We start from the raw sequence: 24,179 nt of genomic DNA on the forward strand, positions 1-24,179 counted from the left end.
TCTAAGAGGAAATTAAAAAATGAAAACGTAATAATCAATAGAATAATATAGTTCTCAGTTTTTAGAGCATGAAAATGTCTTGCATTATTTTAAAAATGCATGATTTTTGTTTAGATCTATATTGTATTTTTATGTATAATGTATAAAAGCATTTAAGAAAATTTGGAATATTTTTATAAGTATGTTTCTTTCTTCCAGTAAATGAATATGTGAATTTTATTCTAAATTCTGTAATCCTATTTATTAATCAAAAATAATATTTCGGTAAAAGCATCTTCTTTATTTACCTGATGTGGATTTTAAAATTCATATGTATGTAGGTATATGTATGTATTTATCTGTCTATCTTGTGGTCCCAGATTAATGTGTTAATATTAAATTCAGTGATAAAGATTTCTATATTGAATTACAAATATGATAAATGTAAAAATGCAAATAAGTAACCAAAAGGGAAAAGATTTTTCTTCATGAAATAAATTCTCAACATACTGGAATTTCCTCCTAAAAGTTGTAGCCCAAAAAGATGAAAATGGGCGTGTGGTGCAGGTTACAAGAAATGCTCAATGGATGTACAACTGCTCTGTGCCTGAAACATTGGTGCACTGAGTTCAAGTCCACAGCAAACAGCATCTGGCATCAAGTCTAAAGAAAGGATATGAATGGGTCAATGAATTTGTGACATATGGATCAACTGATCAAAATCCCTCCCCAAATTGAGGGCACAGCAGTCCTATGAAAAAACTATATACCTCAGACAATATCGTAACCTTCCCCAGTAGATGAAGTCTGACTCAGCTTTCTTAACCAACTCTTTTACATGCTCAGTGTAGAAGGCATGAATACTGTGTGTACCTCAAATGTGAAACTATCATTTAATTTTGCATTTTTAGTGAGAAAAGACACCACAGGGGCCATAAATTTAATCTGTATGTACCACTCCCATTGACATCATTGGATTCAAAGTCACTACTTAATAAATATCTTCAGATTTTTAATGGACGAGCCATATAGTCCTGAATCAGGCATCAGCTGATAGCCATTACACACTGTTTTACCCATTTGCTTTGTGACTTAATGGAAGTTAGAGGAACCCCCATAATGGACAACTATGTGATAATCAAACTATGAGGAAATTTTTTTCAGCCCTCATCTCCGTAATGGTTGGCTTTTGTTTTGAAACGTGAAACATCCTTTGTAAATATGTTATCCTAATAAGAACTGTCAGTAAATGACAGATGCAATTATTACCCATACAGATAATTATTATCCATAGATATTATCCATACTGTTACCTAATTCTATACAGATACTTCCTGATAAACCTTCCCTGTAACATTAATAATTTCATATTCCTCTATCCAAGTAGTCATGTCTTATAGCAAACCCATTGCCTGCAAGATGTTTTAATGTTTCTTGCTGTCACAGGAAATTAAAAGTTAAAAGTGAGACTGTCAGAGGGAGCAAAGTGTGATATTGAACATGCTGCATCTTCAGTATTCTTGCTTACGAGCCAACAAAGTTTGGGGAACCACCACTCTATCATCTTTGTATCTTTCTTTGTACTAATCAAGCCCAGTCTTTCATTTCTTCCATATACCTAAAGATATTTATTGTTTGAGATATGTTTTCTGTGATGTTTTGAAAGATTGCAACTAGCATCTGAACTTGGTACCCACATGACAGTAAACCAGCAGACCCTATATAACAACATTGTTGATTTTTATTGGTAGTCAGCATCCCATCTTAAGCAGTGGAATATCTTACAAGCCCTTTTTGATTGCCATTGTGCACTAGGAAGATGTTTTCACAGTGCTATGCACAATTATATCTCAGTCTTGAGTGCTTACAGTTAATTTAGAGGCCATCAGTATGTCTGAGTAGAGCAAGTTACCCTTCCAGTATGCCTTCCTAATCAGGGTTGGTTTTTTTTTTGAAGAACAAACTGTATCTGCTGGTTGTCTACCGTTAAATGAGTAACATTGAGTATTTGCAATTCCTTTCAACTGAAATAATCAGTTTGTTCCAGTATGTGCTGTTTATGAGTTCCCCAGTGATATTTATTTAGAAGTAATAGCTATTTGCCAAGGTCCTAAGGTGTAGAGTAATGACTAAGAAAGGGTTAAAAAAAGTATTTGTTAGTTTGTTGACAATGCAAGACAGAAAGGAAAAGAAAATACACACAAGAGAAACTATCAGAAGGGGATTGCTTGCCAGGCAAGTATATAGCCTCACTCGTATGTTGTGCATAGAGCTGGATTCAGTACACCGCAGATGTATCCTACGTATCTTTCTGACTATACAGAACATTTGAAAGAAGGAAAGTTTGTGTATGTATGTATATATATGTGTGTGTGTGTAAAACTAATGGGAGATTTTATTTCTTGAAGAATGTTTAAACCCTGTTACAACTTCCCTCACTTGTAAAGACTAAGACATTTTGAGAGCATTTAGACAAAACCTGCCATGTGTTATCGATGTGCCTCCCTCGGGGCGACCCCCGTGCCCCTGGACGCCCCTCTCTGGGAGAAGAGAAGGGAAGCCAGCCTCCACGGAGGGACGGTCCTGAGGAGGCGCCACGCCTCTGTGGCGCAGCTGCGGCGCACCTGCCGGCTGAAAGGCATCCCACCGTCCCGCGCAGCCCGGCTCCCCTGCCCACCCGGATTAACCCCGGTGAGCCCGCGGTACACCAGCCGGGGGAGAAGGAGGGCGAGAGAACGATGCCCAGGGTACGCACGGCGATCCTGCCCTTTTCCTGTTCCTTCTTTGAAACGGAAATAATAACTTATCTCTCCGTCCCTCACTCAAGGACCCTTATGATGTTATTATCATTGCTTTTGAGTCCAAGTCCGAAGCGCGGTGAGGGTTAGTTCTCCTTGGCTTTGCATGGGGAATAGCACCTTGTGCGCTGTTCACCTCGCATCATGCTGTGTCTGTCCTGGGCACCCAACAGGGGGCGCATTGCTGTATTGGCTTACTGCAACATACTAGCTACTTCTAGAAACTGCGCCTTGCAGCCAAGAGAAAATCCTCTGTAAAATGTCTCCTTATGACCTAGTATTTCTCTTCTGGTGTCTCTGCTGAAGAGAGGTAGTTTGAGGTCAGGGCAGTATAAAGTCTTGTCCACAGCTCGATTTTCCTCTGGCTCGAGTGTAGAGAGAGGCTGATGAGAAGGGAAGGTGCCGTGGCAACTGCAGGGGCAAGAGAGACACAGGGGCCTGCTGTCAAGCTCTGTGTGTGAGATGGCTTTTGTGGGCAACGGACTCATGAATTAGTGAAGTAATGAATTAGAGAATTCACATTAGACTAGTCTGTACAAAGGGGATTGAGCCCTTGTTTGATTTGATGATTGGTGGGTTTTTTTAACCTAATGAGCTCATGAAATAAAGTTTAATTTACAGAGTAATCTGTCATGTAAATTTTAGAGATCCAAATGGACTGTGACAGGGTGAGATGACTGCCATGAGCAGTGGGCTCTATGGGTGATATGGCTTCCGTGGACAGAGGGTTCTGGTGCTCACAAGTGCAGTCAAGTGGGACAGAAGAGACAGAGGGCGATCCTTTCCCTCCATCACCCTCTGCAGCTCCCTTCCCTGCTCTGTACCATCTCATTCTCTTCCTCTCTTTTGCCAGCTCTTGCTCTCAGGTATTACGTTGCAATTGGAGTTGCACTGGCTTCCCAAAGGTGCAGATGAACCTTAGAACCAGTGCGAGGGAAATGGATAGTAGGTATGGGGAGATGGGACTGTCCTTTCTGTGGCAGTGAGCCACTGGATCAACTGCATCAGCCAACTGTTCCTGTATAGTCCACATAGGCCTGGTGGAAAAGGATCTTAAGTTCCAGCAATGAAAAAACACTTGACATAGCCATATGACACAAATTACACCATTACATCAGTAGAGTACAAGTTGATACCACAGTAATTCAGAAGATCAGAAAAGGGAGATAGTTGTGTTCGATATTAGCATCTGCCACTTCTTGGATAACTTTTTTCCTGTTATTTATCTACTGTCCTTATCGTGAAATGGATGCCAAGCAACCTAAATTATAAATCTGTATTTTGGCAGCCTAGGAATACTGTCACTTCTATCAAGATTCCTTTTATGCTTATTTGTCACATACTTCAGCTTTCAAATACATTTATCCTTTCCTTTCAACTTCTTGAATTAGCAGTACTTCTTAAAAAGCAGCTTTTATTCTTTATAGCGTTTTTATTTTTGTGCAAATCAAACTCAAACTCTTGGGCATATGATCATGCATTCTTATTACTCTATAGACACTTTCTGTACTGACTAGTTTATTTGCAGCCATCTCATGCTTTTCTGGGTTATAAATGTCAACAACATTAGATGCTTGGGATATGTATCTAAGACCTCAGGCATTCTTTTCCTGCTGTAGCTTTCACTCTTCTCCTATGTCATGGTTTAGCCCCAGATGACATCTAAGTACCACATGACCACTCGCTCACTCCACCCTCCCCTGTGGGATGGGGAGGAGAATAGGAAGAAAAAGGCAAAACTCATCGTTTGGGATAAAGACAGTTTAACAGAACAGCAAAGGAAGAGGAAAACAATAAAAATAATACTAATAAAAGAATATACAAAGTGAGTGACGCACAGTGCAATTGCTCACCACGCGGAATCCGATGCCCAGTCCATTCCCAAGCAGCAATCCCTGCCCCCCGGCCAACTCCCCCCCAGTTATATACTGAGCATAATGTCATATGGAATTGAATATCCTTTTGCCTAGTTTGGTTCAGCTGTCCTGGCTGTGTCCTCTCCCAGCTTCCTGTGAAAATTAACTCTATCCCAGCCGAAACCGTGACATCCTACAGGGTATTTTTTTGGTATATGCAGCCTAATTCTGATTTCGTTAAAGTTTTAAATCACTGTAAATGCATCATCTTCAATGGAATTGCACTGGTTTTCACCATTGTACATAGTAGTATCACACCCTGGGTTGTCTTTTAAGTTTTTTAATATACACAGTGCAACTGTGTAAATCCTCCACTTTATTAAGTGAATGTTTGATCCTACATCCTCAGAAATGTAATAGCGATTAGAATAATTTGGTAGGCCATCATTCCCACCTTATTTCTTTTTGTGTCACAAGATGGGGAGAAAACAGCTATTCAGTATGCAGATAGATGTAGTTCTTTTAGTATATAATTGGAAAGTATTAATCATAATTCCTTCCATTGTCCAAAGAGTTTATGAAATGAGGTTATATTTTTGCAATCCAAAATATGTCACTAAAATAACTATGGATAGCTATCTCATTGGCCATAATTTTATAATGGAAGACTGGTGATTAACTGGAAAATGGGGGACCTGGGCATGACGTAGATGGTGTGGAATAAGGGGTGGATAATGTCCTGGGTTCGGCCAGGACAGGGTTAATTTTCACCGGAATCCGGGAAGGGACACAGCCGCGGGGGGGGGAGCTTGACCCCACCTGGCCAAACAGAGCAGGGTATTCCATACCATGTGGCTGTCATGCTGGGTTCCGGTGGGGGGGAGCGGGGCGGCGGGAACTCACTCACAGCTCGGGAGCGCACAGCGGTGGGAGCGGCTCTCTGGGTCGTGCAGTTTGTGTTGTGTTTTCTCCTCATCTGTATCGTCGTTGTTACTGTTTCCCTTTGTTTGCTGTTCTGTTAAACTGCCCTTATCCCGACCCACCAGTTTTTGCCTGTTTCTTTCCATTCTCCTCCGCACCCCGGCGGGGGGAGGGGCGGCCGCGTGGCGCTTTTGTTGCCGGCCGCAGCCAAACCATAACACTCACTTCCCGCACAAGTACCAAATGGAAGCCAGTTATGTACTACTGCCCTCTAACTAAGTTTTCTCCACTATTTTAAATACACTTGTGGGAATCATATTTTTCTCAAGTATTTCTGATGGCCTTACATAAGACATTTGATGCTCTTATTAATACAGGTTATAAAGCATATACACAGTACAAGATTCACTACAATGAATTTGGGTTTGAATTATATATTTTTGAAAAGACAATTGAAAGAAGTCCTTTTACACTAAGGACAGTAATTATTTTGTGTTGATATTTACTGGAAAAGATATCATACCGATTCATGATTTTACATACTATAATGCTATGTGTATGGAAATTCTGTGGAAAGACATATTTGCATAGCTTCCTAGCTGTGAACTGTCAGTTTGCATTCACATGCTAATTACTTTTTATACCGATATTTTTCAATTTATGTCATTTTGTTTTAAAGTTTGCTAATCAGGAAAGTATTTCCTTTTAAGACAACCAGGTGAAAACACAAATATAAATGTGAGAGAACTGAAATACATTGTCCTTTTAAATCTTTTGCTGATGGCAAACTCTCTTAGTAATCTCTTTTATTTGTGGTGTTGAATGATACCTAAAACTGCAATGATAGTGTGTGATATCTGCTGGAATCACACCAAGAGTATCCAATTATGATTTACTCAGCTACAGAATTATTTGGGCAGAACAATACAGAAATATTTTAATTTCCGGTGTTGCTATAGTGGTGAGCACTTTATTTTTATAGTTAAATATAATGCATTTTGTGCTATAAATACTTGATCCCATCTGGAACACTTTGCTTGCATTGAAATACAAATATTTTTTTTTTTGAAGCCCAAATCTCCTATACCTACTACATACCTGTGTTTTGATTAGGCATTGCTCAGGTATTTTAACTTAGGAAATGATACAATGCAAGATGACAATTTTTCATCTTCCATACTGACCTTTGATATGAGGTTGTGAAAAGTGTTGTGGCATGCTTTGATTTTGGACCAGTCTTCCATTATAAAATTATGGCCAATGAGATAGCTATCCATAGTTATTTTAGTGACATATTTTGGATTGCAAAAATATAACCTCATTTCATAAACTCTTTGGACAATGGAAGGAATTATGATTAATACTTTCCAATTATATACTAAAAGAACTACATCTATCTGCATACTGAATAGCTGTTTTCTCCCCATCTTGTGACACAAAAAGAAATAAGGTGGGAATGATGGCCTACCAAATTATTCTAATCGCTATTACATTTCTGAGGATGTAGGATCAAACATTCACTTAATAAAGTGGAGGATTTACACAGTTGCACTGTGTATATTAAAAAACTTAAAAGACAACCCAGGGTGTGATACTACTATGTACAATGGTGAAAACCAGTGCAATTCCATTGAAGATGATGCATTTACAGTGATTTAAAACTTTAACGAAATCAGAATTAGGCTGCATATACCAAAAAAATACCCTGTAGGATGTCACGGTTTCGGCTGGGATAGAGTTAATTTTCACAGGAAGCTGGGAGAGGACACAGCCAGGACAGCTGAACCAAACTAGGCAAAAGGATATTCAATTCCATATGACATTATGCTCAGTATATAACTGGGGGGGAGTTGGCCGGGGGGCAGGGATTGCTGCTTGGGAATGGACTGGGCATCGGATTCCGCGTGGTGAGCAATTGCACTGTGCGTCACTCACTTTGTATATTCTTTTATTAGTATTATTTTTATTGTTTTCCTCTTCCTTTGCTGTTCTGTTAAACTGTCTTTATCCCAAACGATGAGTTTTGCCTTTTTCTTCCTATTCTCCTCCCCATCCCACAGGGGAGGGTGGAGTGAGCGAGTGGTCATGTGGTACTTAGATGTCATCTGGGGCTAAACCATGACATAGGAGAAGAGTGAAAGCTACAGCAGGAAAAGAATGCCTGAGGTCTTAGATACATATCCCAAGCATCTAATGTTGTTGACATTTATAACCCAGAAAAGCATGAGATGGCTGCAAATAAACTAGTCAGTACAGAAAGTGTCTATAGAGTAATAAGAATGCATGATCATATGCCCAAGAGTTTGAGTTTGATTTGCACAAAAATAAAAACGCTATAAAGAATAAAAGCTGCTTTTTAAGAAGTACTGCTAATTCAAGAAGTTGAAAGGAAAGGATAAATGTATTTGAAAGCTGAAGTATGTGACAAATAAGCATAAAAGGAATCTTGATAGAAGTGACAGTATTCCTAGGCTGCCAAAATACAGATTTATAATTTAGGTTGCTTGGCATCCATTTCACGATAAGGACAGTAGATAAATAACAGGAAAAAAGTTATCCAAGAAGTGGCAGATGCTAATATCGAACACAACTATCTCCCTTTTCTGATCTTCTGAATTACTGTGGTATCAACTTGTACTCTACTGATGTAATGGTGTAATTTGTGTCATATGGCTATGTCAAGTGTTTTTTCATTGCTGGAACTTAAGATCCTTTTCCACCAGGCCTATGTGGACTATACAGGAACAGTTGGCTGATGCAGTTGATCCAGTGGCTCACTGCCACAGAAAGGACAGTCCCATCTCCCCATACCTACTATCCATTTCCCTCGCACTGGTTCTAAGGTTCATCTGCACCTTTGGGAAGCCAGTGCAACTCCAATTGCAACGTAATACCTGAGAGCAAGAGCTGGCAAAAGAGAGGAAGAGAATGAGATGGTACAGAGCAGGGAAGGGAGCTGCAGAGGGTGATGGAGGGAAAGGATCGCCCTCTGTCTCTTCTGTCCCACTTGACTGCACTTGTGAGCACCAGAACCCTCTGTCCACGGAAGCCATATCACCCATAGAGCCCACTGCTCATGGCAGTCATCTCACCCTGTCACAGTCCATTTGGATCTCTAAAATTTACATGACAGATTACTCTGTAAATTAAACTTTATTTCATGAGCTCATTAGGTTAAAAAAACCCACCAATCATCAAATCAAACAAGGGCTCAATCCCCTTTGTACAGACTAGTCTAATGTGAATTCTCTAATTCATTACTTCACTAATTCATGAGTCCGTTGCCCACAAAAGCCATCTCACACACAGAGCTTGACAGCAGGCCCCTGTGTCTCTCTTGCCCCTGCAGTTGCCACGGCACCTTCCCTTCTCATCAGCCTCTCTCTACACTCGAGCCAGAGGAAAATCGAGCTGTGGACAAGACTTTATACTGCCCTGACCTCAAACTACCTCTCTTCAGCAGAGACACCAGAAGAGAAATACTAGGTCATAAGGAGACATTTTACAGAGGATTTTCTCTTGGCTGCAAGGCGCAGTTTCTAGAAGTAGCTAGTATGTTGCAGTAAGCCAATACAGCAATGCGCCCCCTGTTGGGTGCCCAGGACAGACACAGCATGATGCGAGGTGAACAGCGCACAAGGTGCTATTCCCCATGCAAAGCCAAGGAGAACTAACCCTCACCGCGCTTCGGACTTGGACTCAAAAGCAATGATAATAACATCATAAGGGTCCTTGAGTGAGGGACGGAGAGATAAGTTATTATTTCCGTTTCAAAGAAGGAACAGGAAAAGGGCAGGATCGCCGTGCGTACCCTGGGCATCGTTCTCTCGCCCTCCTTCTCCCCCGGCTGGTGTACCGCGGGCTCACCGGGGTTAATCCGGGTGGGCAGGGGAGCCGGGCTGCGCGGGACGGTGGGATGCCTTTCAGCCGGCAGGTGGCGCCGCAGCTGCGCCACAGAGGCGTGGCGCCTCCTCAGGACCGTCCCTCCGTGGAGGCTGGCTTCCCTTCTCTTCTCCCAGAGAGGGGCGTCCAGGGGCACGGGGGTCGCCCCGAGGGAGGCACATCGATAACACATGGCAGGTTTTGTCTAAATGCTCTCAAAATGTCTTAGTCTTTACAAGTGAGGGAAGTTGTAACAGGGTTTAAACATTCTTCAAGAAATAAAATCTCCCATTAGTTTTACACACACACACATATATATACATACATACACAAACTTTCCTTCTTTCAAATGTTCTGTATAGTCAGAAAGATACGTAGGATACATCTGCGGTGTACTGAATCCAGCTCTATGCACAACATACGAGTGAGGCTATATACTTGCCTGGCAAGCAATCCCCTTCTGATAGTTTCTCTTGTGTGTATTTTCTTTTCCTTTCTGTCTTGCATTGTCAACAAACTAACAAATACTTTTTTTAACCCTTTCTTAGTCATTACTCTACACCTTAGGACCTTGGCAAATAGCTATTACTTCTAAATAAATATCACTGGGGAACTCATAAACAGCACATACTGGAACAAACTGATTATTTCAGTTGAAAGGAATTGCAAATACTCAATGTTACTCATTTAACGGTAGACAACCAGCAGATACAGTTTGTTCTTCAAAAAAAAAACCAACCCTGATTAGGAAGGCATACTGGAAGGGTAACTTGCTCTACTCAGACATACTGATGGCCTCTAAATTAACTGTAAGCACTCAAGACTGAGATATAATTGTGCATAGCACTGTGAAAACATCTTCCTAGTGCACAATGGCAATCAAAAAGGGCTTGTAAGATATTCCACTGCTTAAGATGGGATGCTGACTACCAATAAAAATCAACAATGTTGTTATATAGGGTCTGCTGGTTTACTGTCATGTGGGTACCAAGTTCAGATGCTAGTTGCAATCTTTCAAAACATCACAGAAAACATATCTCAAACAATAAATATCTTTAGGTATATGGAAGAAATGAAAGACTGGGCTTGATTAGTACAAAGAAAGATACAAAGATGATAGAGTGGTGGTTCCCCAAACTTTGTTGGCTCGTAAGCAAGAATACTGAAGATGCAGCATGTTCAATATCACACTTTGCTCCCTCTGACAGTCTCACTTTTAACTTTTAATTTCCTGTGACAGCAAGAAACATTAAAACATCTTGCAGGCAATGGGTTTGCTATAAGACATGACTACTTGGATAGAGGAATATGAAATTATTAATGTTACAGGGAAGGTTTATCAGGAAGTATCTGTATAGAATTAGGTAACAGTATGGATAATATCTATGGATAATAATTATCTGTATGGGTAATAATTGCATCTGTCATTTACTGACAGTTCTTATTAGGATAACATATTTACAAAGGATGTTTCACGTTTCAAAACAAAAGCCAACCATTACGGAGATGAGGGCTGAAAAAAATTTCCTCATAGTTTGATTATCACATAGTTGTCCATTATGGGGGTTCCTCTAACTTCCATTAAGTCACAAAGCAAATGGGTAAAACAGTGTGTAATGGCTATCAGCTGATGCCTGATTCAGGACTATATGGCTCGTCCATTAAAAATCTGAAGATATTTATTAAGTAGTGACTTTGAATCCAATGATGTCAATGGGAGTGGTACATACAGATTAAATTTATGGCCCCTGTGGTGTCTTTTCTCACTAAAAATGCAAAATTAAATGATAGTTTCACATTTGAGGTACACACAGTATTCATGCCTTCTACACTGAGCATGTAAAAGAGTTGGTTAAGAAAGCTGAGTCAGACTTCATCTACTGGGGAAGGTTACGATATTGTCTGAGGTATATAGTTTTTTCATAGGACTGCTGTGCCCTCAATTTGGGGAGGGATTTTGATCAGTTGATCCATATGTCACAAATTCATTGACCCATTCATATCCTTTCTTTAGACTTGATGCCAGATGCTGTTTGCTGTGGACTTGAACTCAGTGCACCAATGTTTCAGGCACAGAGCAGTTGTACATCCATTGAGCATTTCTTGTAACCTGCACCACACGCCCATTTTCATCTTTTTGGGCTACAACTTTTAGGAGGAAATTCCAGTATGTTGAGAATTTATTTCATGAAGAAAAATCTTTTCCCTTTTGGTTACTTATTTGCATTTTTACATTTATCATATTTGTAATTCAATATAGAAATCTTTATCACTGAATTTAATATTAACACATTAATCTGGGACCACAAGATAGACAGATAAATACATACATATACCTACATACATATGAATTTTAAAATCCACATCAGGTAAATAAAGAAGATGCTTTTACCGAAATATTATTTTTGATTAATAAATAGGATTACAGAATTTAGAATAAAATTCACATATTCATTTACTGGAAGAAAGAAACATACTTATAAAAATATTCCAAATTTTCTTAAATGCTTTTATACATTATACATAAAAATACAATATAGATCTAAACAAAAATCATGCATTTTTAAAATAATGCAAGACATTTTCATGCTCTAAAAACTGAGAACTATATTATTCTATTGATTATTACGTTTTCATTTTTTAATTTCCTCTTAGTCTTACACCTTATGGTGGACTCTACTTAATTCATATTGTCAGCATATATTAACAGTTGTAAGAAAAAGCATGTGATTTTCAAAACAGATGACAACAGGTGCTGGAGAGGACATGACACATGAAACTAGAAGATGGGGAGTGATGCACCCCTCTACCTACTTAATAGACTACTATGACTTTCCTGGAACATTTTGCAACATTCCCAGATAGCTAACTTGATATGAAGGTGGGAAAAGGTAGGGCAGGTGTGGGAATTTTGAAATATTTTACAAATCTACAAAAACTAGAACTTAATATGTCCATCAAATTGTGTGCTATCACTCTGGGGGTTACTAAAGGCTATGTTGAAGACAGGCTTTCTAGTACTGGAATTGAAGGCAAGCTAGTCTGGGGTTGTGAATAAGGATGGTAGTTAAAAGCATTGGTTGAATAAAGATCACAACAACAGAATACAAAATGCAATGTATCTATGCCTTGAAATGACAGAATATTAGGTTCTTACAAGCAAGGGAAGTATCCTACTGTTTTTACTTGTTGTAAATGTCTTTTATTTCTTCTGCATATGACAGAACTATTCAAATACCATTTTCAGGATTACCAGCATTAAAAGTTACTAGTGTCTAGTATATTTTTATCTCCCACATTTGAATTTCCAGCTGAAGGTGGAGAAGATACTTCTCTCCTCATGTAAGTTATTACATTTTTCCCCTTTCCCTATGAACCGGACATCTCTTCCAGGAAGAGAATACAATGGTATAATGAAAATGTGCATTATCGACTAAAAACAAAGGTAGCAAAAGCAAATAAAACGTGCGGAATGTAAAATTAAAAAAAAAAAAAAATCTGCCCTACAGGACAAATAAGAGAAGGCTGTGTTCCTCGCTGCCGTTTGGTGTGAGAGAGAGTCTGCTCCCCTCCCTTCTCTTCCCCCCTCCGACGGCTGCGGGCCTGGCAGGGGCGGCCTTCGAGCGTCGGGCTTGGTCGGGGGGCAGTATCCCAGGAGTTCCTGGCTCCACCAGCCACCTATTCCCAACACGCAGCGGTACAGAAGAAGAGTGGGAGAGACAGCGGGAGAGAGAGTCCGCCATATTTCTGCCTCACCACGTCTGCGGAGTCAAGCCATTGAAAAGCCCGGCGAGCTGGCCTCACGGTGTGCATGCCCTAGTCTCTGCCTGCCTTTTCTTCCTCTCTGGTGGTGTCCTTTCTATCCGTCCCTTTTCTCTTTCTTAGTGTCAGGGCAGGAACAAGCCGCGACAGCTCTTCGGCAGCAGCTCTCCCCGTAAAAGGGGCAAGCGACCGTGCCTGGAAGAAAGGTCCACCGTAAGGAAGTTCTCCAGCCAGGCGCACGCTGAGATTGCCGGGCGGCGGCGGGCTTTGCCCACTTTCGGAGGAGCCGAACTCTCGCTTTAGGACAAAGGGAGCGACAGGGAAGTGTGTGTGAGGGGGGGAGGGATTAGCGGCCATTAGCATTTCCGTGGGGGTGTAGTTTGCGAGGGACACTCAAGCACTGCGTTCGTTGCAGCAGGAGGCGGAGGCGGTGGCAGAGGTAGTGGTAGTGGTGAGGGAAGGAGGGAGGGGTGTGTGTGCAGAATAGCTTGGCTCGCCTAGATAGCACTGCTACCTCCGCGGCTGCTATGGTGGATGTTTTCATGTTGCTTGGTGCGTAATTTAGAGGACAGGAGGAGTTGGAAGCGGCAACTATTAGAGGCAGGGAGCGGGGAAATCTGTGCTGCCGGGGGCCGCCTCTTTCTCCTTGCCCGTGTGTGGCATCGAGGCAGCTCCCTGCGCTTGTCCTGCAGTGCCCGGGTGGGGGCTCCCGGGCAGAGAGCGTCTGTGTCCCCTGGGGCTGGTGCTCTGGTGAGGTGTGTGTGCGCGCGTTTTTAGAGTGGGAGGTGGGGGTTGTGTCTGAACCAGTTAGGAAGAATGACTTTGGAGTCCATCATGGCGTGCTGCCTGAGCGAGGAAGCCAAGGAAGCCCGGCGGATCAACGATGAGATCGAGCGGCAGCTGCGCCGGGACAAGAGAGACGCCCGTCGGGAACTGAAGCTGCTGCTGTTGGGTGAGTGCGGGCCGCCGTCGGCATACACGCCTTAAGTGCCGCTGGGGGTGCAGCCCAGACATCGCCGCCTCGGGCTCCCTCCGGCTGGCCCCACTGGTGCGTTACATGGTGTGGTCGGTTCGGTTTCCCTCGGGCGCTCGCCACCTTCGCCGTGGGGCGGCCGTGGCGATGGCGGCGGTGACCCGCTCGTCGTTCCTCCGCCGCCACGTTGTGTGTGTGCACCCGTGTGCAGGCTTCACCGAGGCGCTTGTAGCTGGGTAAATAACTGTGGTTCCTATGGGTGGGTTTGATATGGTAGGGAACCCGGCCTTCCAAAATGGAGAGGGAAAGGATGGCTGGTGAGTGCGGGGGTTTTGGGGAAATGTCGGTGATGATGGGTGTAGGAGAGTGATGGTAAGGAAGCAGATTAATGAAAGAACTCGCAGGGGGAGTTGCTTTGAGGATTGGCAGTGACAGGCTTTGATATCTGCATTGTTCTGTGAGCCTTGGAAAGGTTGTTGGGTCACCGGTTGCATTTTTTTAATTGTGATTTTTATTTAATGAGGCAAACTGGGATAAGGGGCTTATGCCCAGATTGTAGACTGTTTTTTTTAAAGCAGAAGGAGAAAGAAACCATAAAGACCCAGATGCACCCATGAAGCTGAAGAGTAACCTTAAGTATGCTGGAGGATAACAGGATCTTTAATATCTTTGGAATCCACCTGCTGTTCAGGAAATAAAATCTATTGTATCATTTCTCTTCAATTAAAACAGAGGTTTTTATTTTGGAGCCATAAGTGTGCAAAGGCAATGTTTGTTTAATAGGAATTTGGCTCGTGTTGAAGTAAGCCTTTTGAATTAAAACACATTTGTCTATATCTGATGTGCTCTACTACATTGTGTAGTTCTTGTGGTAATGGAGCTTCTGCCTTAGACTAGCAGGCCTTGAAATATGTCTGCACTGGTGTTTGGTGTGTGGATGAGTAGGAATGTTCCAAGTGGATATGGGGTGTTTATATCAGACTTTTGTCTTGAGTCATGTACGTGACAGTAATGATTTATATTGGGGGAATAAACTGCCTTTTCAATAAGGTAAGGAGAGTTGAAAGGAAGTAAGAATTTATTTTATTGCTTGCTTGTGAATGTGTTATTTAAAACACACTGTAAAATAATACAGTTGATCTTCTGTATATAGAGAAAGGTATTGGGATCCTTAACTGATGTCGAAAAAGAAGGGGAGACAGATACAATGCTACCAGTAATAACGTTCTGTCTCATTTTGGCCTAATTTTTGGTTGATGGAAATGTGTGCTGTGGCTATTTCAAGATCCAAAACCAAGATAAAATAGAGGTCGGATAGTTTGCATTTGTTTAATTTTATGGATGTTTAAGTATAATTACTTAACTATATACATTTGCTACAGGAGAAGCAGTTGACATTTGACTTGTTACTCAGGTCCAAATTGTTTCTGCATTTCCTGGTTTTCTTGCAGTAATGCTAGAGTTTTCTCCCAAGTTTTTTAAAAATGCATGAAACTTATTGAATGATACCAACATATACCACCCAGAGAAGGAATTCAGAGATTTGGTTCTACAATCAGTAGTGCAGAACTTGTATTGTTTTACAAGATCCACCCACTGGTAATGTTAAATGTATGGATAGGTAATGGTAGATTAGGGCCTAATTGGGGCATTACTTTAGACTAAATGAAATAAGGTGTTTTCAGAGCAAATAGATAAGAAGCCATCACTTAGAAAGCTTTGGAAAAAACTCACCGATTGCCTGTATGTTTTCTGCATGTATATGTATAAACCATGCTTCTGAAGATGTAAGCATGATGTACGAGAAACCAAGAGAGGTAAACATTCTGCTTCATACTTAATACCATATCTGTATTTGAATAGAAACCAGTATAGAAATTGTTATTGTGTACACATTTTTCGTATTGTACTTTGTCAGCCTCAGTCATATATTTGATTGAAAGTGTTTGTGCATGTGCATCTGTTCAACAGTTAATGATCTCATCTTTTAAAATGCAGTATGGTAGTGAACCACTGTTGAAGTCACGGGGTTGGATAGAGATTCAAGTTTCAATTTATATAAAAAAAAAAACTTTATAAAAAATTGTTTTAATTAGTGGGTTTCTCTTGGGTATCTGACAGTACTTCTTTCAGTCACTCTCACTGCTTCCCCAGCATAGTAATTTGTTCAGTTCTTAAGTTTGTGTTATTTGTTTGGGTCATTCATATGGTTGAGATGGACAAAACCATTTTAAAAATAGGAAAATAATAATTAAAATGGTGAGACTGGGAACATAAATGTCTGAAGTTGCTTAAAATCATCCATTTTTTTTAATTGACCTCTACATATCTTTGTCCCTCAAAACTTCAAGTAGCAGTATTGCTTAACTTTATTCAAAAGTTAGGCAAACTTTTTTCAAAAGTGCCAACTTCTCAGTTCCACTTTGAAAAGTGTTGTTGGACTTAGAAGCCGAAGTGGGTTAAAGGCTTTTGAACATGGGACAAAGGTATATCCTTTTGATCGTAAGGAGAGAGCTCAGCTTAAGCTGAGCTGTGTTAATTGACCATACCTGCTCTTTGAACTTGTTGCAAGTGCAAAGTAAAAGGTATTAACTCAAAATGTTTTAAGGAACAAATAAGCATATCTATGCCACAATTTTTTCTTGTTTAAAAATTAGACATACATACAAATGCATATATGTAGCAAATATAAAGAAAAAATTCTGGGTCAGAAAAGAGGATTTTTTTTTTTTTTTTCCTCTCCTTGACTTGTAGAAATTATAGTGCTTCCTTGAAAAGTGAAATATTTCACTTCTAACTGTGTAGGTTTCTATTACTGTGTGACACACGCTATGCTATGTACACCCTTCTTATGTATTAATAATGATATCTTTTTACTTCTCATATGATCAAAGAGTTTAAAACATTGAAAGTAATTTCTGGAAAACTTTTTTTGTATGGTAAGATTATTTTAAATTATTAGTTAAAAAATAAACCCTCTCCATGATTAAACATTAAAATACCGCTTTTATAATTTATTGTTAAGTAGCAAGAGCCATATGCTCTAGCTTTCTATATATATCATTTTGACTGTTTGACTGTCATCAGTGGAAGTTTTGCCTGATCTCGGAAAGCAATGTTTGGGCCTAAATGTTAGATTGTAGCCATAAACCTTCACTACTGGACATACTATGCCTGTACACTGTATATATTTATGTTATGCATTATTTTCTCATTGGGAAAGTATCTTGTGTATCTAAGAAAATAATTAGCAATATCTTGCTAGCTATGTCTATATATCTATAAGCTTTGGCAAAATTAAGTATTGGAGGGCTTGACAGCGTGTTTGCTGTTTTGTATCATGCTTGCAGGTATTGTGACGTGCAAAACGTGGCTCTTAAGGCAAAGGTGTTCTTTTTGTTTGAAATAGCAGATGAGTCAGTGAAGCAAGGTGTCAAATATGAGTATCCTTTCATTTTCTATATGTTACCAAAGGAAACAGGTGGGAGGTAAACCATTTGAATTTAGCATGAATTGCAACTAGTCTTAACTGGAAGACCTTTTTTTTGTTCTCCGAACCTACAGGATATGTGTGTGTATATATATATATATATGTTTTTATTTATTTATTTTTATGCCTGTGTTAGTTGAATTAGCAAAGACTTAGACTTAAAAAAACCTTGAAGAGGAAGTGGGCCCATCAAGCTAACAATGAATCTTCCTTCCCTGCTTTAATCTGAAATACCTATGCAAATAGATGGTCTCCTCTACTTTTATATAAGTAGGTAAACTGATACTGTGTGTGTTTCAGTTTTATGCACACAATTTAAAAATGCTGATATTGGATAGTATATTCTAATTGGCTATTTTCTTTGCTCTTCATTAAAGCAGAAAACTTAATTATTTTGAAAGAGCATTGCAACCTTTTCTTATTATCTTGTATTGATCCGTACTTGCACTGAACACTTGAAAATAATTTTAGGTAGTTACAACAGTATGTATTTACAATTAGAAAACAAACAAATACTTAACATGCATCATCAAGATATATATTGAAATTAGATTGGTAAGTATCTCTTACTTTGGAGAAGCTGTTTCTAAGGTTATCTAATTTGATTCTGGATGACAAACACTGATATATTCTATTATATATGGACATATACATCCATATATAAGAATAACTGGTTTTGAGGAAAACATGAATCATCATCTTGATATCAATGTGATATCATGATTTCACATTTGCTGGAAAAGAGCATATTAATTTTTTAATGCATGATAAAGGAGTATTTTATTTTCAGTCCTTATAAAGGATTTTCTTGTTGGTTGTTTTTTTGTTTGTTTTGATTTTCCTCCTTCTTTAGAAGTGATCTACTGTAGCTAATGGAAATTAGCTTAGAACGTCAATAGTCAAAGAATTCTAACTTAATTTTGCTCATATGTCAGAAAGCTAAAGGACCTCAAATTTGTACTTCCCATTAAAAACAATATTGAATTCATACAGGAGGAAAACGTATGCTGAACAGAGGAATCCCTTGAGAAGGGACTTTTGGGTATATATTGTAATGTTAAGAAATAATTCTGTGTTTTTAGCTACTTCAAATTATTTTGTAGGTGTATAAAGGCAATGGCAATTTCATAAGGGACAGCATTTCTTTTGAAGTAATATGAAGAAGTAAAATAAATTTGAAGTAAAATTAATCCCAGGAAGGTGTGAAAATTGCGTAATAAGGTAGATGTGTGTTTCTTGCTCTGCTGAATGGAATAACACTCGGGAGAAAATGTGTTCTCATACATGAACAAGACTATGAACAGCTGTTGCTTGTAAAATTATGGGACGTTTTTCAACATTCACTTTTATTTGCTCTACTTATTTAAAAAGTCTGACTAGCAAGAAAGCAATATCAAAACTGAGGAAGGACTTGAATGTAGGAAATACTATGAAGCCATATATGCAGTATTCTTAAGATCAAAGAAGTAAGTGTGCAGCAGGCTTTAAGTATTATGTTAACCCTGTGCAAAGAAATTAGATGGATTAATACTGAAGGGCATGAGTCTAAGTGATACTACAGTTTGGAAAGTTTTAAAAGTCACTAGGGAAGTTCCAGGAACAACATGAATGTGGTAGTGTGGGTTTTTTTGTGTGGGTTTTTTGTGGGTTTTTTTGGTCCCCCGCCCCCCCCAAGCTAAATTTAAGAATAGAATAGTTCAGTTGGAAGGGACCTACAAGGATCATCTAGTCCAACTGCTTGACCAATTCAGGGCTGACCAAAAGTTAAAGCATCTTATTAAGGGCATTGTCCAAATGCCTCTTAAACACTGACAGGCATGGGGCGTCGACCACCTCTCTAGGAAGCCTGTTCCAGTGTTTGACCACCATCTTGGTAAAGAAATGCTTCTTAATGTCCAGTCTGAACCTCCCCTGGTGCAGCTTTGAACCATTCCCATGCATCCTGTCACTGGATACCAGGGAGAAGAGATCAGCACCTCCCTCTCCACTTCCCCTCCTCAGGAAGCTATAGAGAGCAATGAGGCCGCCCCTCAGCCTACTTTTCTCCCATTTACACAAATCCAGAGTCCTTAGCTGCTCCTCATAGGACATGCCGTCCAGCCCTTTCACCAGCTTTGTTGCCCTCCTCTGGACGCATTCAAGGACCTTAACATTCTTCTTAAATTGTGGGGCCCAGAACTGCACACAGTACTCAAGGTGAGGCTGCACCAACGCTGAATACATAGGGATAATCACCTCTTTTGACTGGCTGGTTATGCTGTGTTTAATGCACCCCAGGATACGCTTTGCCCTCTTGGCTGCCAGGGCACACTGCTGACTCCTATTGAGCCTGCTGTCGACCAGCACACCCAGATCCCTTTCTGCAGGGCTGCTTTTCAGTCACTCCTCTCCCAATTTATATTCGTGCCCGGCATTACTCTGTCCTAGGTGCAGAATCCAGCATTTCGACTTCGCAGAATCACAGAATGGTAGGGGTTGGAAGGGACCTCTGGGGATCATTTAGTCCAACCCCCCTGCCAAAGCAGGGTCACCTACAGCAGGCTGCAAAGGACTGTGTCCAGGCGGGTTTTGAATATCTCCAGAGAAGGAGAATCCACAACCTCCCTGGGCAGCCTGTTCCAGGGCTCCATCATCCTCAGAGTGAAGAAGATCTTCCTCATGTTCAGATGGAACTTCCTATGCTTCAGTTTGTACCTGTTGCCCCTTGTCCTGTTGCTGGGCACCACTGAAAAAAGCCTGGCCTGTCCTCCTGACACCCACCCTTGAGATATTTATAACCATTTACTAGATCCCCTCTCAGCCTTCTCTTCTTCAGGCTAAACAAGCCCAGCTCCCTCAGCCTCTCCTCGCAGGAGAGATGCTCCAGTCCCCTAGTCATCTTTGTAGCCCTCCGCTGGACTCTCTCCAGTAGCTCCTCCTCTTTCCTGAACTGGGGAGCCCAGAACTGGAAACAGTACTCCAGATGGGGCCTCACTAGGGCAGAGTAGAGGGGGAGGAGATCCTCCCTCGGCCTGCTGGCCACACTCTTCTTAATGCACCCCAGGATGCCATTGGCCTTCTTGGCAGCCAGGGCACACTGCTGGCTCATGGTCAACCTGTCGTTCACCAAGACTCCCAGGTCTCTCTCCACAGAGCTGCTCTCCAGCAGGTCAGCCCCGAGCCTGGACTGGTGCATGGGGTTGTTCCTCCCCAGGTGCAGGACCCTGCACTTTCCCTTGTTGAATTTCATCAGGTTCCTCTGCGCCCAGCTCTCCAGCCTGTCCGGGTCTCGCTGAATGGCAGCACAGCCTGCCAGTGTATCCGCCACTCCTCCCAGTTTTGTGTCATCAGCAAATTTGCTGAGGGTACGCTCTGTCCCTTCGTCCAGGTCATTGATGAAGAAGTTGAACAAAACTGGGCCGAGTACTGACCCCCGGGGGACACCACTAGTTACAGGCCTCCAACTAGACTCAGCGCCACTGATGACAACCCTCTGAGTTCTGCCATTCAGCTATCAACATTATTTTCATCCCAAATCCAAAACACAGCACTGCACCAACTACCAGGAAGAAAATTAACTCTGTCCCACCTGAAACCAGGACAGAAAAGTAGAACAGTCAGGTGGAATCCAAGGGTTTTTTCTGATGATGGGGGGGAAGCCTGAAGCAATTCCTAGTTGTCCTTTGGTAACCCAGCAAACGAAATGAGTCAGAGGAACGTATTAGAACAGTTTGGAATCAACTAATTCTGGAGGCAAGTGCAGAATTATGCTCTCAACAGAAGCTTTTACTGTGAAAGGATTTCTTCCGACAGCATAAGAGAAATGCCCTGATTCCTAAACTATGTACAGGCTAACTGTTCTTGCTTTGAAGTCTTTGAGGACAAATGAAGATGTCCGATTTCAAGAAATGAAAAAAAAACAAACAAACAAACAAAGAAGAGCAACACTTGATAGGTCATTAAAAATCTTGCAGGAGAACTAGAAGACCCCATATAAATGCTGAAACAAAAATCTTCAAGGAAAGGCGAGCACTATATTCTTTATTTGATAATGTTTCCTTTATTTTTATTATCCTTTTGAGAATACTAGCAGGAATAAATAACTATTGAACTCTACAACTGACATAAACAAAGTCTACCTGTGACAAATATTGATGATGGGAGGGTGATCACCTTTTAGATCTATTCACAAAAATAAACATTTTTAATACAAAAGTCTTATTAAATTAGTTAAGATAAAACTAAGTAGGGTCCAACACTGGATCACATGCTGCTGCAACACAAGTTATAATCATCTTATTTTTGCAGCCTCTACTCTATTCCGCTAGTATTCCTTTCAATTTTTCATGTATTTTCCATTGTTCCAAGTATTTCCTTTTTAATTCGAACCCTCTGCCCCTGTATCCTTCCAAGTTGCTGCACGAACTTGTCAAACAGTTCATGTTAGTCCCCAAATTATCTATAAACACTCCAGCTTCCAAAAGGTGCGTGCAGCTTGGTAACATGGAAAAGCAGAAGTGTGCCCAGCGAAAACATCGGCAATTGATACATGCCTATGGTGATATATAATTGTATTACAACAGTATACTTAAGAACTTACCTTTGATTTATGATCAAACTTTAAAGAAATAAATTAGGAAGTATAAAAAACTTATCTACCTACATGTTCAAGACTGTTTTCTGTAACATGTTTTCCAGTTCTTCATATATTTGAACCCTTGTGCTGGGCTTCCAGTACATTCTTGAGATTTCTCCAATTTTCCAAAACTCAAACTAATCTTAAAAAAACAAAACAAACAAAAAAACCCCAACCCCCCCCCCCCCCCCAAAGCAACCAAACAAAGCCCCTCCTCCCAACCTACCCTTTCCGAAAAACACAGAATACACTGAGGTTTTAATGATTTAATACGTTTCATGTAATTACTAAGTGTAAGTTATCAGCACAAAGTCTTGCAGAGATGACCTGGGAGCCCCTGAGGTAGTAAGAGCCAACAAGGAAGCTTCTGTGAAACACCCCAAGGGAAACAAGGGGTGTTCCTCTATGAAGGTGACACAGCCAACAGCCTGGATGAAGTGCCTCTACACGAACTCGCGCAGCATGGGAAACAAACAGGAAGAGTTGGAAGCTACCGTGCTGCTAGAAAGCTATGATCTGATTGCCCTTACTGAAACTTGGTGGGATGAATCCCATGACTAGAGCATGGCTATTGATGGCTACAGGCTGCTCAGAAGGGACAGGCGGGGAAAGAGGGGTGGAGGCATTGCCCTGTACATCAAGAAATGGATACAGTGTGAAGAGCTGTCCCTGAAGAATAGTCACGAGCAGGTCGAAAGCCTGTGGGTAAGAATCAGAGACTGAGGCAACAAAGGGAACCTGGTCGTGGGTGTCTACTACAGGCCGCCTGATCAAGGAGAGCCTACTGATGAGGCCTTCTTCCTCCAGCTACAGGAGGCTTTGCGCTCGCAGTCTCTCGTCCTGCTGGGGGACTTCAACCGCCCCGACATCTGCTGGAAAAGTAAAACGGCGAGCTGTAGGCAGTCCAGGAGATTCCTAGAATGCATTGAGGATAGCTTTTTAAGCCAGGTAATAGACACCCCTACCCGAGGGGATGCAATACTGGACCTGATGCTCGCCAATGCAAGTGAGCTCATCGGTGACGTCAAGACTGGAGGCAGCCTGGGCTGCAGCGATCATGCATTGGTGGAGTTCACAGTCCTGAGGGATATGGGAAAGGGGAGGAGTATAGTCAGGACCCTAAATTTTAGGAAAGCCAACTTCCAGCTCTTCAAGGAGTTAGTCAGTAGGACCCCCTGGGAAACGGTCCTCAGGGACAGGGGGGCAGAACAGAGCTGGCAGATCTTTAAGGGCGCTTTCCATAGAGCACAGGAGCTCTCAGTCCCCAGATGTAAGAAGTCAGGCAAGGAAGGGAAGAGGCCAGCATGGCTGAGTCAAGACCTGCTGGTAAAACTAAAGAGCAAGAGGGAACTGCACAGGCAGTGGAAGCAGGGACGGGTATCTTGGGAAGAGTATAGGGATGCTGCCCGGTTGTGCAGGGATGGGGTCAGGAGGGCCAAGGCGCGGCTGGAGCTGAACTTTGCAAGGGATACAAAGAATAACAAGAAGGGCTTCTACAAGCACGTGAGCCAGAAAAGCAAGGCTAAAGAAAGTGTACCCCCCCCCCCCCCCCCCAATGAACAAGAATGGCAACCTTGTATCAACAGATGAGGAGAAGGCTGAGGTATTCAACCACTCTTTTGCCTCAGTCTTCACTGGCAACCTCTCTCCTCTCCCCTCCCCAGCTGATGGACTGCAAGATGGGAAGCAAAGGGGCAAAGCCCCTCCCACTGTAAGGGAAGACCAGGTTTGTGACCACCTGAGGAACCTGAACATACATAAGTCTATGGGACCTGATGAGATGCATCCCAGAGTCCTGAGGGAATTGGCTGATGTAGTTGCCAAGCCACTCTCCATGATATCTGAAAGGTCATGGCAGTCAGGTGAAGTCCCCAGTGACTGGAAAAAGGGAAACATTGTGCCT

General features: G+C 41.4%; 1 protein-coding gene across 2 annotated transcripts in view; it reads left to right on the forward strand.

The window, feature by feature from the left end:
* The first annotated feature begins 13,626 nt into the window (after positions 1–13,626).
* The window catches only part of LOC142365593 (guanine nucleotide-binding protein G(q) subunit alpha-like), a 46,803-nt gene continuing 36,250 nt past the window's right edge, over positions 13,627–24,179 (forward strand). The window contains exon 1 of one of the 2 annotated variants that reach the window (XM_075446502.1): positions 13,627–14,150. In XM_075446502.1, the coding sequence (XP_075302617.1) occupies positions 14,015–14,150 (136 nt within the window). In that variant the 5' untranslated portion in view covers positions 13,627–14,014. The remainder of the gene's footprint in view (positions 14,151–24,179) is intronic. The other variant, XM_075446503.1, reaches the window with a different exon arrangement.

The sequence above is a fragment of the Opisthocomus hoazin genome, chromosome W, assembly GCF_030867145.1.
Source record: "Opisthocomus hoazin isolate bOpiHoa1 chromosome W, bOpiHoa1.hap1, whole genome shotgun sequence".
Taxonomy (NCBI): domain Eukaryota; kingdom Metazoa; phylum Chordata; class Aves; order Opisthocomiformes; family Opisthocomidae; genus Opisthocomus; species Opisthocomus hoazin.